This window comes from Ylistrum balloti, unplaced genomic scaffold (assembly GCF_031769215.1).
Source record: "Ylistrum balloti isolate Yb309-2 unplaced genomic scaffold, AGI_CSIRO_Ybal_v1 Utg369790, whole genome shotgun sequence".
Classification (NCBI taxonomy): Eukaryota; Metazoa; Mollusca; class Bivalvia; order Pectinida; family Pectinidae; genus Ylistrum; species Ylistrum balloti.
Window position 1 is genome coordinate 354,640 of NW_026781974.1, and position 16,707 is coordinate 371,346.

Here is a 16,707-nt window from a genome sequence, read left to right on the forward strand (position 1 = left end):
AATCACTAGTACTTGATTAGGAGTTCCAGCAAAGCCAGCGTCTTCTGCTAAATCGATGACACCCACCTGTTAAATTATTTGCTCCACTTGCCATATTAGACAATACGAACAACTTGTGAAAACATTAAACAGATGGAATAACAAATTGACAACTAAGAAAATGAGACGTGAATATGGTATTGTCAAGCATCTGACCTATTCAAAAATTATGTCAAATGATAGTTTACAATACATTTCACCCAAACCGTTTGGGGGGGGGGAGGTGGGTGTGTGTGTGTTTATTTCTTAAAATATCAAAGACATTTTGTATACCGAGTGGAATTAGATGTTTTCCGATGTTCTTGTTTGCATTGTTCTTACTTGAGAATATGACAGTATTTATTTGAATTGATCAAGATTTACTTAAGGGATTTCATTAATGAATCACAAGACACTTAACCTTTCGGAACAAGATTCTGTAACAAGTTGGTATTTTCATTGCTGTTATTGATGAAATAGAAGACAAATTCCTGGCACTGAATTACATCTTAGTTATCTAATATTGGATTTGTAAGAAGGGATGAATTTCTATGACGCTACAAAGATTTAAAGAAATTTGCTGATAATTGGCGGGAGAATACATCTCGGCAATATTTAAGTGCTGGGAAAAGGTCAATAACTGCTGCAAGCTATTTTTGCATTAGCGTGCTTTTCTTGAAATCATAAATTAATCTCAATGTAAACACTACCAAGTCTGAAAGGGATGGATTGGTCAAAAATGAGAGAGTAGTCCTTCGGACAAAATTAAGATAATGAAAAATCATATGGTAATTCTTTACCAAAATAGTCAAATTATGCTGCTGTCCAAGAATTCCTGTCATTGTGATTAAAGTATACCAAGTTTGAAAGAGATCAGAAGAAAACTGTGGAAGAGTTATTTTCGGCTCATTGAAGGCCAAATACATAGAAAGCAAGATTTGAGAAATGTCTTATATTTATTTAGTGTAAATCTGGTATACAAATACAGATACAATGTTATCACAAATTTGTTTTGTGAAAATACCTAGTAAACAATGATAAGTCAAACTACATTAACGATTCAAGGAAATGTTAATGTATGTGTAGCCTTTCAATTCACTTTTCTTGTTTCAAAGACGAAAATGGATAGGAAAGTGAGTAAAATGGGGACAGCAGTAAGTGAAAGCAGATATCGTTATGATTTCCATCGTTTCACAACTACATTGAACGTGTAATACTGATTTAATGAAACGACCGCGGGGAAATTTAAAAATAAATGTATATATATATATGTGTGTATTGGTTTATATTTCGTATATGCTAATAACCTTATATTTTTGTTAATATATTTTGCCCAAAATCATGTCGTGTTTCTCTTTCATCAATATGTTGATATGAAGCTAGCATGAAAACAAGTGATCCAATCGCCCTACAATACGTCCGATCGTAGGTCCGGTATAGGATCTGTGCTCGTTATAAAATCCGTTATCAAAAAAAAAAAAAAAATGTCGTAAGATTAAAAAGGATAGGGTGATTTCCTGACGACATGAGTTGAGGGGTGAAGGTCACACATCCTATATATAAACTAGACTGATAATTCATTTGAACACATGAAGATGGCGTACACACTTGTGATCTTCTCGGCGTTGTTAGCCATGGCAATGGCCGGCTCTATTCAATTTAAAGACTGTGGTAAGTGTTGAATTTGGGATACTGCAACAAAACGGTATCATGAGTTGTTTTCTGTATAAGTAATTCTTCTCAAAAATTACAGACTACGTTAACAGACATTCTGTTGACTAGTGTATTTGTGTTAATACAATTACATTTAACAGTGAAGTCATTTTGGACGAAAAGAGTAGTGGATTCTACTTGAGATGATTAATCTGAAAATTTTTATGCTAGATCGGACAAGGCTCTCAGTAAAGATGGGGTACGCAGACACGCAAGAAGGGTTGGCAGACACGAGGAATGGGTAGCTTGATTATACTGGAGGGCATGGAAAGTGGTTGTCGGCGTTTATCAACTTAATAGGATGGGTGGGTTGGTTTGAAAGCTAAAGTAATAATAAAAAAAAAGTTGTGAGCTAGTTTATGTTTTGATAAAAATAATATTTTGATAATATTCATTGACGAAGTAATAATCCTTATTATCACTGTAAACTTGGTTATTTCAGCTGGGGCTCTTTTCGCGATTTTAGCGGCAAACTGTACGCGCTGGGTTATTTGCGCTCTTGTCACCACCTCTCTTTTGGCCTTTATTTGAGTATTAACGTTAGTGTTCAACAATCTGTACTTTCTCAGCGTGGTAACCTTACTAGCCAACAATATTTTTTTTCTCCTTCGCCGTTTTAACCATTTCACTTGTACACAATTAAAAGTTCCCAACGTAGCAAAACGCTTTTAAAAACACTCAGTAACTTTGTCGTCTTCATATTCAGAGCATGCAGCAAAATAAGATATGAAAAATTATAAAATTTACATTATCAGTTTCTGTCTGGTCATGAAAGTATTCGAGAGAACTGCTGGGTATGTCTGTCAACATGTTTCCTGTAGGGAAAGCTAAGAAAGTAGTTTATATCGAAATTACTTTTCAACAGAAATATTTGACTGTATGTAAAGTTTTTACTTTTAGCAAAACACTGAAAAAACACAACGGGAACAAACTGAAAACATTGTAATATACACAATATCAATAAACTTATGTATTGTTTTAGGTTCCAAGGGTGCTACAATTCAATCAGTAGATGTTGGAGGATGTACGGCAGAGCCATGTCATCTTGTCCACGGCAAAAATGCAACCATGTCTGTCAACTACACTGCAAGTAAGACGTAGTTTCGAATTTCCTGGTCCTCTGCATAATTGGTGACGTATTTATCATTATCTACACCACGAAGAAAGCCGAAGTTCGAAGTATCTAGTCACTGTTATTAATAAATACTTGTTTGTTAACAACTGCGCAATATGCAATAGTTTCCAATTTTAAAAGTCAACATATCAATATACACCTTTTATACAACATTAGAAATTTACACATTAGGGCCAAATAATCAATAAAACTATATCAATTAGAATTTTCATGTCATTGGCTTAATGATAAAGTTTAAATAAACGCATCCGAGAAAAATATAAACTGACATGAAGATATATCGAAATCGAGATGGGTAGGTGCACTGAATATCGTAATAACAAACCCACATAATACTGACATTAATAAAGTTATGTAGTCAACGTACATAATGAATCCTTATCTTGCATGTTAAGGACCTGAATGTTAACAATGTGATACAAACAGTTTTCAGTGAAATAATGTACGTTTCCTTTGATATGAGTATTCGCACATACAGCTGTTACTTTTTTTATATATAGATGAGGACGTGCAACATCCTACCAACTCCATATTTGGTATTATTGCTGGAGTACATGTCAAGTTCCCATCCCCGGAGGATTGCTGCACAAATAAAAATCTCGTCTGTCCCATTAAGTCGGGGACTTCGTCTCAGTATAATATTGACATATATGTTTCTCCTTCCTACCCAAAGGTAAAAAGCTATTCATCAAAAGTAATGTCGGAATAAAAAACGTTTCAGTTTGAAAACAAATCATTTATATATATACATTATAAGTCTATTTATTAACATAATTAAGTATGAATTTCATAACAATAAAGAGTTTTTGCCATATTTAAAAAAAAATAGAAAATTATACAAATTGATCTTGATATTGGAATCAATTTTGATTCTTATAGAATTCTTACTTAATATTTTTCTTTCGTATTTAGATTTCAGTCCTTGTCCAGATGGCGGTCAAGGATGATAATAAGAATGACTTCCTTTGTTTAGTATTTCCTGCCATTATCGCTGACAGTTAAAGGAAAGGCAATTCACTTAATGATACAAGACGCTTAAACTGTCATTTATATTTGTTTTTATCAAATTACTAAATAAATATCACTCATACATTTAAACGCTTTTGTCATTAAATCATTAGTATCTGATTAGGAGTTCCAGCAAAGCCAGCGTCTTCTGCTAAATCGATAACACCCACCAGTTAAATGTTTGCTTTACTTGCTATATTAGACAATACGAATAACTTGTGAGAACATTAAACAGATGGAATAACAAATTGAAGTAAATGAGACGGAGATATACTATCAAGAAACTGACCTAGATATATTCATAAATTATATCAAAGGAAATTTTGATTGTGTACAACGTTTCCCCCAAATTGTTGCTGTTTTTCTTAAAATACCAAAGACAACTTGTATTACCTAGTGAAGTTAGATGCTTTTCGATGTTCTTGTTTGCAGTGTTCTTACTTGAGAATATGACAGTATTTATTTGAGTTGATCAAGATTTACTTGAGGGATTTCATCAATAAAGCACAAGACACTTTACCTTTCGGAACAAGATTCTGTTAGCAAGTCGGTGTTTTCATTGCTATTATTGATGAAATAGAAGACAAATTCCTGGCACTGAAATACATCTTAGTTATCGAATATTGGATTTGTAAGAATTGATAAATTGAACATGCGTTTTGGTTTGCAATGGAGTGGACATTTTCAAAGCGTGCCTTAATATGCCCAATAAATGAATAAATGTTCACCTGACATACCAGCTTTTATGGTTTTTCACGAACTATTTTCATTTAGGAAATGAATTACTAATTTGTATTCTTTTCGTAAAATAACTCACAGACAAATCAAAATATGCTTACACATTTACATTTATCAATTGTATCAAAATATGCATTTCTCTCTTAAATCTTAAAAGAGACCCACATGGCTGATATTGCACGTTTGGGTTTAGCAGATGAATGTTCACAATTGTAGGATTTTTAGTTATCTATCTGGTCGCTTGTAAAATTTTGAGCGTGATCTTCAAAAGTCAATTTTGGAATCAAGTCAGAAAAAGGATATGAACAATTTTGTTAATCACCCCATTGGAGCCTACCATTACAACCCCGTTAAATGGACCTTTCCGCCTGGTTTTAACCTTTCTCCTCCCAATTTTCCTCTGTCACCCCCTAGCTTTTTAGGATCTAGGCTCTTTGCATCACTGACGGGTCCTAGACAGACTAAACAGTTGTATAATGTAGTTTATTTTGCAATACTATATACTTTTATCTGGAAATGTGCTAACTATTTGGGTCTTTTGTACAGTCGATTGATAAGTGAAAATAAAGCAATACTGTTTCGTCAAGCAATTATGGCATCCAATATGTCGCCGTGTTATTCCTGTTCAATCACTATGTAGCTAAAAAGTTCCATGATGTGGGGCTTTTGTTATGTCATCATGCAGCTTAAATTGTACTTTGTCAGCTAAAAAGGAAATAACGATATAAAATTGATTTTTTTAATGTCACCATGCACGTGGTAAAAGTGTATACGTCATTGAGTTGTCGTCTTTGTGACGTCACAATTATAAGATCTGTGAAGATCTACAAATTACTGAAGTTTTCAAAACACTGTCAGGTAATTTAGACATTTAGTGTGTTTGCGTTTTACCCCATGTAATACAACCTATTGTAACGTCCCGATTGGATAATAAAACGTCACACAGATTTCATTTTGACATGAAAAGATTTTCCAGAGTTATTGATCATGTGAAAAAACCGAATCGAATTGCTCATTCAACTGAATACTTTTAGACTTATAGATGTAACAAGCATTATTCGTTTTCGGGGAAATGTTTAACCCAACAGATGTGTTTTTTGCATTAAAATTTGATTTAATGATAATGGGATAAAAAAAATCGATGTAGAAATGCACCCTTTTGAAACTGAATATAAACCAAATATGACACTACAAATAAATGCTTTCACATGTATCTTAATCAATATTCTAAAATGTCACCTTTAAAAAAATGTGCTGCTTTGATAGAGCAATATTGAGAATACTATCAAGATTAAAAATCAAAATGGAGTCGCTGTGCTGTTTTGGAAAATTTTTTAATAAGCCATTTCCTCAGGTGACGTTACTCCTAAACGAACAGTTGTTATGGAATTGAAATTCAAATTCATATTAGTTTGTCAAAATGGATATAAGCATAGGTCAGCATACAATGAGTGATTACGATGAATTTTGAAAGCTATCATTTGACAACTGAAAGTCAATACATAATACCGTATATAGTGTAGAGACAGTTTTACAAATTTAATTATTACATCTAAGTTGTTACGCTATTTAGAAAAACCACATATCATAACATGGCATCCGAGAGGGATTGAGGCACGCACCCATAAATGATTTTTTCTCTCAATACTAAGTGATAATATTTGTAAACTGTCAAAATTCAGGATAGTCGCCTGTTAGACATTTTTGTCTTTGATTAGCCAAAAATTAAAATAGCACAACTAGGGACCACGAGGAACCCACGTATATATCTAATTTTAAAAAGATCAATCTCTTACTAATCACGTGATAGTGAAAACAAACTCCAAGAATACAATCTCTTTTACCCATTGTGTCTGTTGATCAGTTCAAAATTCAAAGGGGGTACCTATAGAGGAAAAAGGGCCAGGCATACGAAATTTGAAGAAGATCCATCCAGTTTATCTCAAGAAATAACAATCTTTCACTGTCAGAATCAAAGATGCCCACCTGCCACTAAAAATCAAAAGAACACTACTAGGGACCAAGGGAAACCGACATATGAAATTTAAAGATGATCCATCCCGAACGTACAAAAAAATAGCGGTAATAATCTATTACTGTCAGATGTATGACTGTCGGCCATTTATTTTTTTTTTTTTTTCCAAAATCAGGCAAACTTGACACTTGAAAACTTGAACTTACATGTGAATTTATATATAAACTTTATTTGTTTTACAACAATTGCGAAACAAGTTATTTAAACTTATACTAATCACTCTTGTTGGCCCGGATGTAAGCGCGCGAGGGGCCTTATTGTGGGAGGAAACCGGAGTACCCGGGGAAAACCCACGCGGTCGGACAGGTGACCCCTTACCTTTTCACGTCCGTTCCGGGAATCGAACCCCGGTCGGCTAGGTGAAAGGCGAGTGCGTTAACACTGCGCCACCCGACCACCCGTACATGTGAATTTAGAGACAGATCCGTCCAGTATCCAGTATTTCTCAAGAAATAGCGAAAACAAACTTTCATAGTCAAATCGATAACTGACAATTTTCTCTTATCAGGCCACCTGTCAGCTACTTTGTCCTTTCAATCAATCCCAAAACCTAAAGGCCGCAACGAGAGACCATGGAAAACCTATATGCAAAATTTGAGAAAGATTCATCCAGTGCTTCCCAAACCTAAAGATAACAAGATAACAATGATGTTGGGCTTAACATATCGCCTACCAAAATTTGAAGAATTTAATGTTAACCTGAGATCTCCAAACAATATTTAATTGTCGAAAAAAGGGAAGAAATACATCTTCAAAAATTGTTGTATCAATCTGCCGTTCAAAGAAACACAAGCTATTATTGTGAAGCTACAAAGATTAAAAGAAATTTGTTAATAACTAGGGAAGAATAGATCTCGGTAATATTAAGGTACAAGGAAATTGTAAATGACTGTTGCAAGCTATTTTTAATTGCATTGCTGTTCTGGAAATCACAAAATCATGTCAAAGGAAACCCTACCAAGTCTGACAGGGATCGGCAAAAAAATTATGAGAGTAGACCTTTGGGCAAGATTAAGATAATGATAATTCATAGTGTAATTCTCTTCCAGTAACATATCCCTGTCACTGTGGAAAGAGATATAAGAAATAATAGACCGTCTCCAGTTCAATTCTATACATGTAATTCTTCAAGCAACAAATATCATGTCTGGCCTTCCAACTCACTTTTCTTGTTTCAACAGACAGGAAAGGATAGAAAAGTGAGTATGTTGGAAAAAGGAGTAAGTGAAAATTGATGAAAATTGTCGGGAGAAGGGTATGTGATAGATCAAAACATGCAAACATGTCCTTACCTTATATCCATACCGGCGTTCAGACGTCTAATCTTCATTGACATTACAATTCTTATTCTGGATGTGCTAGGTCCTGGTGAAACGGCATCCTTTTGTTGGTAGGTGACATCTGCTATGTGAGGTGGCTCTGTTCGTAATCAGGCGATGAATATGGTGTATTTTATCTTATTCAGTTGCAATAAATATCAAATAAATATATCACATTTTTCTCTGAACTAATTGTGATCTTAACTGCATCGATTGTAAAAGTTGGAAAACATTTGTGTTGTTGTTAATACCGTTTTCAAATCTACACGCAGATTAATTTCGTCTAACCTTTACCACTACAAAGTAAACCTTATGCTGTACATAACTTAACATTTGAACTTTGTTCTCACCCCAGAAGTATTACTATGTCATATAAAAGTTTGACCATGTCGCCCTCGTACGATACTGTAGAGCACGATGACGTGATGGATGGTGATGTGGGGTGAGCAAATCCGAAGGTCAAGCATATCCTATATAAATAATTAAATCACCAGCTCTAAATGAGCCAAAGAAGAAAGATGAAGTACACAATAGCTGTTGTTTCGATTCTGTTCGCCACATGCATGGCTAACACCATAACTTTCAAAGACTGTGGTAAGTTTTTTTTTCAGTCATATTTTTAAAATTACATTAACTTTATTATGATTATTAATTTATTCAAACATCACTGAAAGATTTTACAAAAGACACAAGTGAAATACACTTCTGAAGACAAATCTAGCGTTAGATACAGTAGTGTGAATCAATGGATGAACAGAATTCATCCATGGTGCTAAGAGCCTAAACGTTGAAGCCTATAAGACGACAGAACGAAATGAAAAGTGATCGAAAGAAAAGTAAAAATAGACGTGGAAATGCACATAATCAAATAATCTTTGTAATTCTCATATACACTCTATTGGATAATATCTAAACGGAGAATTAACGAGATTACTAAAGTGTTTAGTCCGATAATTATAATACGTAGGAAACATATTACACGAGTATAAATGCAGACTTTTGATATATATATATATATATATTCACATTTCTATTGATCATTTACACAATAGAAAAACCCAATGACCCCATTGTTAAATATGTGCCACTTTTATAGGATAAAGATACGAGAAGAAGTACACGTACTAATGATACACATCATTATAATACAATATTTATGTTACTGAACGTCACTGTACACGCCACAACAATGTGTATGAAAGTATTAAACGCAGACTATGCAGTCCATATGAACAAATACATTCAGTGGGTAAATAGTTTGATAGTGATAAATGTTCAACGATAGTTTTGATAAAATATCTTTTTTTTAAAGTTTTTAAAGACATTGGTTTCTCAACCACAAATACATAAATATAAGCATTTCTGTATCAAAATAAAGTGATTTTTGATGAAATTTCCTTATCCTCTAACGCATTGTTGCATTGCTTCCTATTTCATTAAAATCCAAATGCTCAAGCGAGTAAAGTGTACATACATTGAACCGATCGTTGGATCAGTTTTACAGTGTAATGCTGCGTTTTCTCTGTCATCAAATATTAAATGTTGATCATGTTTTAGACAAATAAATATACTCTCTTAAAAACAAATGCAGATATGCTATATCTTTCCACTGATGAAAATACCTTATAAACATTCATGTACCAATTTGACCAATCTGTATGCCTATATATACTGTATATATACTGTTACTCACATGAATGCCAGTATCAAAATAACAGTTTGACAGGCATGTAAAAACCATAACAATGTTCAACCATTTTACAATCTCATTCATTCTATATCATACATATTTGTCTTGCTCTCGATAAAACGTCCTTAGTTTCCACGATAATGTTTTTGTTTTTCAAATTATTCATTTGTCTTTTTATTACACTGATTTGTTGTATTCGCAGGTTCGGTTGGTGCCAAGGTTAATTCATTAGATGTTATGGGTTGTACAGAAGAACCATGTCATTTGGTCCGAGGCAAAAATGCTTCTATCTCCATTAACTATACAGCAAGTAAGGTTTTATCTCGAATGTTTGAACTTCGTCTTGTATGTACCTTGTCCAAATTTACAGGCGTAAGCATTCCTGTATCAATCTATATTTTTATGTGTTTATTCATTCTACGTTTGTTCATTAAAAAACGTCAAGGGTATACAGAAAAAAAAACCATTATCAACACAGAACCTGTGTCAATATAATCTTGTGGTTATCAAATGTTAACTGTTACAAATGTTACAGTATAATAACATTGAAATATTACGTCTTCATTGTGTTTATCAATATAATCTTTCGCCGCGTGGATGTGAGATGATGGATCTCAATCTGATAAAGGGATTAAAGTCGGCAAACACAAGTAACTTAACAATCTCCCTCCGATGGTTGGGCTCCTCTCATCCTAACAACAAGGAAGAAATTACTCAGCACCCAATTGATCTCCTTGTGTATGTGTTGTTGCTATACGAACGCTTTGAATTGTCGACGTGACGTTATAATTATGATAAGGGAATCCCAACGCCTTAATCTTCGGATGAGACAGGGCTCTCTAACTCCGTTAGAAACGTGATTCACCTGTACATGATAGCAGAATAAAATACTAATTTAGTTGTACTAGTACTACTACGTCCGTGACCATTACTACTACTACAACCACTACTTCAACCTAATACTACTACCACTATAACTACTAATAATACCACTACTACCACTACCACTACTGTTACTGCTACTAATACAACTATCACTATTACCATCGCCATCACAACCACACTATTTCTACTACTGCGACGGCTACTTCTACTACTGCTACTACTACTATTACTACTACTATACTACTACTACTACTATTACTACTACTACTACTACTACTTCAACCTAATACTACTACCACTATTACTAATAATAATACCACTACTACCACTACCACTACCACCACCGCCGCCAATACTACAACTACCACTATTACCACTTCTACTACTACTACTACTACTACTACTACTGCTACTACTACTATACTACTACTACTACTACTACTACTACTACTACTACTACTACTACTACTACTACTACTAGTACTACTACTACTACTACTGCTTACTACTACTACTACTACTACTACTACTACTACTACTACTACTACTATTACTACTACTATTACTACTACTACTACCACCACTACAACTACTACTATCACCACCGCCACTACCACTACTACTACTACTACTACTACTACTACTACTACTACTATTACTACTACTACTACTATCACTACTACTACTACCATTACATTTACCACCACCACCATCACAACCAACACATTCTCTAATGCTAATAACAATACACACTTATACTAATCATACTACTGCTATGGCTTATACCAATAATAAGGATATCCTGGCGGGATGCCTCAGGTTCGTCAACATTTAGTCGGAGAAGTCCATTAGTAAAGTCGCCTATTACCGTTGTTGACTTTAACGGAGCCAATATTCCTAGTTTGTCTTGGTTTTGGTTACTTCATTTGGATTTGATTTCCTGGTTCTCGGTAAACATATGTCATTTTTTCATAGTAAAAATGTTGAATAGTAGATTTTTCTGTTATTTTTAATTATCGCTAATATTGCGGATAGAAAAAACCTTGTGAATAACAATAATTATACAGTATTGTAACGACATTAATCTAGGATATCAAGCTATTTTTAGTATGTTGATACCGGTGTTCTATTTGTGGTTCCATAGTATGTTGATACCGGTGTTCTATTTGTGGTTCCATAGTATGTTGACACCGGTGTTCTATTTGTGGTTCCATAGTAAGTTGATACCGGTGTTCTATTTGTGGTTCCATAGTATGTTGACACCGGTGTTCTATTTGTGGTTCCATAGTATGTTGACACCGGTGTTCTATTTGTGGTTCCATAGTAAGTTGATACCGGTGTTCTATTTGTGATTCCATAGTAAGTTGATACCGGTGTTCTATTTGTGGTTCCATAGTATGTTGATACCGGTGTTCTATTTGTGGTTCCATAGTATGTTGACACCGGTGTTCTATTTGTGGTTCCATAGTAAGTTGATACCGGTGTTCTATTTGTGGTTCCATAGTATGTTGACACCGGTGTTCTATTTGTGGTTCCAAATGATTTTATAAATAACATTTATAAGTAAAACATCAACCAACATCAATGTGAATAAAGGAAAAACTGATTTATTGACTTTTGTATCAGTTGAAATGATTTTTAAGGAGAACCATCTCTGGAGTGATCAATAGATTTAAGAGATCGTACAAAAGTCACACAAGTGAATAGCAACTTTTTATTCAAATTTCAGAGTTAGATACAGTAGAGCAAAACAATGAATTCAACAGCATCATACAGCGGTTTCCTGTTTATAGCACTCGTCAGTGATGCTACGGCCTGCACTTTAAAACCTATGTGGCGACCGAGGAAGTGATCGAATGCAAAAAGATAACCTTAATTGGGAGAAGCACTAGACTCACAATTAAAACATGATTTAGGAATTTTCATGTATCTCATAACTATATACATTTAAAAGTCCAGCATAAATTCTATATACATTTTGACATATCCTTCAAACGAGGGCTGTTTATATTAAGTATTGTGTACATTTCCAATGGTTGTCTTGATTTGTAGCTGAGGACATGACCCATCCGACTAACGCCATTTACGGTATTATTGATGGAGTTCAAGTTAAGTTTCCAACTGCAGAGGATTGCTGTGCCATCAAAAACCTTAACTGTCCTATCAAGACTGGATCGACGTCCACCTACACCAACAGCATTTTTGTTGCGACTTCCTATCCAAAGGTAGATATTAGCTTTTAGGACAATAAAAAAAACAATGTATCAAACACAGTTTCGTCTAAGTATATACAAAAAGTCTTGAAACCCGAAGGGACTGAAGAAATGAAAATGAAGTATGTTAAATATAAAACTTTGAAAGGAAAGTAATGAATTCATGGTAAGTTTAGCCATAAGTCAGTTTTATAAGTATTTCATATTACTGAGTGTGTTAAATAAATCCTTTACAATCACAATAAATGGGTGGTGTTGTGGATTCCTACAATATACGTATACCTATTGCCATGAAAACTTTCATCAGATGGGTAAGCGTGTTATAGCTGCTAGAATGTCGGGACAATGATATAATTGAATAGTCATACTTCATAAATTATTATTAGTATACAAACTTTTCCAGTGTTTTTTTTTTTTTTTTTTTTGTGTGTTGTTTTTTTTGTTTTGTTTTGTTTTTTTGCTTATTTAGGGGAGGGGGGCTCTATTTTTATTCCATATGAAGAACTCATTATAGAACGTATTAAGTTTGCTTTTATTTCCAGAAAAATTAATTATCGCTAGCGTTATATTTGTATTTTTCAGCTTACACTAGTTGTCAAGATGGCCGTACTGGACGATAATAAAAAAGACTTTCTATGTGTGGTGTTCCCAGCAGTTATCGCTGATAGCTAAGGAGACGCATTTCAAACTGATTTGTCCACAAACTTATTCTTTTATTTTTTATAAATTATTTTGTAGATAAAAACGGACGTTTTTGTTATTTGTTATATCAGTACTTAATTAAATATCTTAAATTTGTAACACATGTTACACATTTACATTACACATGTGACACATTAGAGATGATTGTAGTATCAATATATAAAACATGCACCACTTCATCAACACCAAGGTATCCTAGAGTTTATCGTCGATATAAAGAGATGAGATACCAAGCATGAAGCATCTAAAACACTACCAACATTTCAACCATCGCCGGTTTTTTTCAAACACAGCCAATGTTAGTCCCGAAACAAATTTATTTATCTGTTTCAAAATGATCTGATACACGATAGTAAACCATCAAAGAGGTAACACTGTCTACTTAAGAAGTGAAATTAATGATATGTAGATGTTATAGGATTCCAAAAGCTTTTGACCAATGTTCAACACCCTGATGATTGTATTTTCCTCATATTTTCTGAATAGTAACAGACCTGTACCCCCAACTTTAAGTGTTTATATGTCGCAACGGATCGATATTAAAAAACAACAAGAAAATGCCAACGTGTCTACTCACTCGTAACTTAAACTCAAGTTCAGTAAAACTAGGGCAAAATATGAACAAGATCTACACGGAGACTCCTGAAAAAATACAAGAATAAAACTAGGTTTTCCGGAAGAGTAACCCTCTTCTGCTTCATCCACGATGCGTCATGTAAATGTTGGTCAATCTAAGAAGTAATTTCAAGTTCTCAAGTGTGATTAAGGTATACAACAATGAAACCAAAAAGCAATTTCTGTAAGTCTCCATGTAAATCTTTTGTTATTTTTTTGCCCTTGTTTTATCATATTGGAGATTTAGTTATAATGTTTTTGGCATATCGGTATTTTCTTCCTTGGTTTTAATGCATCTTCTGTAGATCCAACACAATAAGCAATATAAAAACTTTGGAAAGGTTCAAAACTTCTACTGCACTCCCAACATATAAGTCACTACTGACCTTCCAAAGTAAAGTTTTAATGCTTCAATGTTTCTACTGAAGGTCTAATATATAGCCACGTCAAAGTTTGACAAGGTTCAATTCTTCTACTGTAAGCCTAGTATATTAAGCCACTCCTGACTTTGGAATGGTTCGATGTTTTTACTGTAAGCACAATTTATCAAGCCTTCCCAAATTTCGGAGAGGTTTAATAATTCTACTGTAGGTCAAATATATTATCTGACCCAAAAATTTGGAAAGGTTCAATAGCTCTGGTGTAGGCCTATATATTTTTCATCCAAAATTTTGCATAAGTTCGATGCTTCTGCTACAGGTAAGTAACGAGCATCGAACACGTAGAGCATCAAGTTTCATATGCACAAATAGAATATTTCTCAATGAGATCGCTGTGGCGGCTATAAAACTCTTTGTTATAAGTTTGTCCGTCACTTAACGACGTCTTGCACAAATTTCGTGATAATAAGAACAGCCCCTTGAATATTGAATCAACTGCAACCTGTAAACACCATAGATTGGGTTTGTTCGGCTGTTGCTATCCGTAAATGGAAAACTCAAAATACGGAAATCAAAACCATCACTTTTATCATACAACTTAATGGAAAGCTGTCCATACTGGTTTCGTTGTAGGAAAAGATCTAGATAAACGGCTGATGTCCCGATATCACTACTTTCGTGCAAGATGTCAACAACTGGCAAACAAACTCACAATACAGTGTTTCGAGCAGACTGATCATTATAATAATCTAATTACACGATAAAAGTGACTAACGGTATTACACAGACACCTTTATCAAACATATTTATATTAGTATTGTAATGATACATGTGTTTACTCAATAGTAACTTAAAAGTCTGATCATTTTTACATCAATTGACAAACACTAAGCTTGTCCTGTCTCTCGCTTTAGTTCCGGGTTCAACTATCAGTCAATCCGCGCTCATCCAGATGAATGTCGCAGTGTGTCAAATATACTTTATATAAATATCAAAATCAGATTGCTTGATATCTTTATATGGTACGATTGTGTTGTTGGTTAAAGGTTCGGGGTGGGTAGATATGGACGTACGGAGATAAAGATCGGACTACATAACTGGTCAGATCAGTAGGTAAGGGAAGATATAGTACACAGTGGTTATCCTCTCGACTTGCCAGTCACCACTAAGTTCAAAGACTGTAGTATGTAAAGACTGGGGTATGTTCCAATTTTAATTTACCGCTGATATTTGTAACGACTTGCGTTTTATCAAGAAAAATATTACAATAGTGGCCTTTAAAAAAGTACAACCTTATAAAACAGCAATGATTCTAAAATACTGTAAATGTACTTCTGTGAAGAATCCAACGTACGAGGACTCTCTGTGTTCATAAACATCTTCGTCGTAATTTTCGTTGTGTCTTCCTTTCTAGAGCCAACTTCAGTAATTGTTTTCTCATTTGCAATGTTTTTAAAAGTAACTACTATACTGGAACAGTTCACGGTATGAATGGAATAATCCTACCCGTATAAACAGAATGAAAAATCAATCGAAAAGAAAAAAAAAATTAGTTCTCTTTTCGAAAGTTTAATGGTTTTCCTATGTTACTTTAGATGTCAAGTCGGTTGTCACTGAAGAGGATAAAAGTTTTTTTTTTATGTTGCTGGCTATCACCGCTGACAGCTAAAGGGAAATAACCCTGAATGACACAATGACGTTGAGTAGGAAACTTCAATACAAATTTAGAATCAGATAAAGCACAATAATATAATAAATCAAACTACATCATACAGCTGTTTCGTTCTTCTTTCGCTTGTCTGAGATGCTAATTGCCTAATATTGTGGTGAATTAGCAGGTGATGAGGAAAATCAAAACAGGTTGAAATCACTGTGAAAAACGAGATAAGGAAGTGCACCAAATTGGAAACAAATCGTAATAACACCGTGTATATTTTAATCCAATGAAATTGATGAAAACAAGACTAACACTACACGACAGAGATAAGTCCACCAGCTGTGTTCACATCTCTCGCAATCTCACGAGGTTGGAAAAGACCCTTTCTTTTAAATGTGAACGTTTTTATGCCGCATCGGGCTGATAAATCCTGATTTTATTTTCATTTAACTGGTGAAATGATATAGTCCATCATAATTACATTATACAAAGCGAAATGAATCCTTAGAAAAAGATGGTACTGTACACAACCATAAGTCCATGTTTCGATGTAAACATTACTGTGTAAAAACATTTCCATCAAAATCATTTCACAAACT

The 16,707-nt window shown here is 34.1% G+C and overlaps 2 protein-coding genes across 2 annotated transcripts; both read left to right on the forward strand.

Moving 5' to 3' along the window:
* The first annotated feature begins 1,613 nt into the window (after positions 1-1,613).
* Positions 1,614-3,868, forward strand: LOC132544344 (NPC intracellular cholesterol transporter 2-like). Its single transcript, XM_060207928.1, has 4 exons — positions 1,614-1,689; positions 2,714-2,821; positions 3,367-3,539; positions 3,779-3,868. Exons 1-4 carry the CDS (start codon positions 1,614-1,616, stop codon positions 3,866-3,868), a joined length of 447 nt encoding a protein of 148 aa, XP_060063911.1.
* Positions 3,869-8,484: 4,616 nt separating this feature from the next.
* LOC132544306 (NPC intracellular cholesterol transporter 2-like) lies at positions 8,485-13,426 on the forward strand. The gene is made up of 4 exons (XM_060207882.1): positions 8,485-8,560; positions 9,859-9,966; positions 12,594-12,766; positions 13,337-13,426. Exons 1-4 carry the CDS (start codon positions 8,485-8,487, stop codon positions 13,424-13,426), a joined length of 447 nt encoding a protein of 148 aa, XP_060063865.1.
* Positions 13,427-16,707: the final 3,281 nt, after the last annotated feature.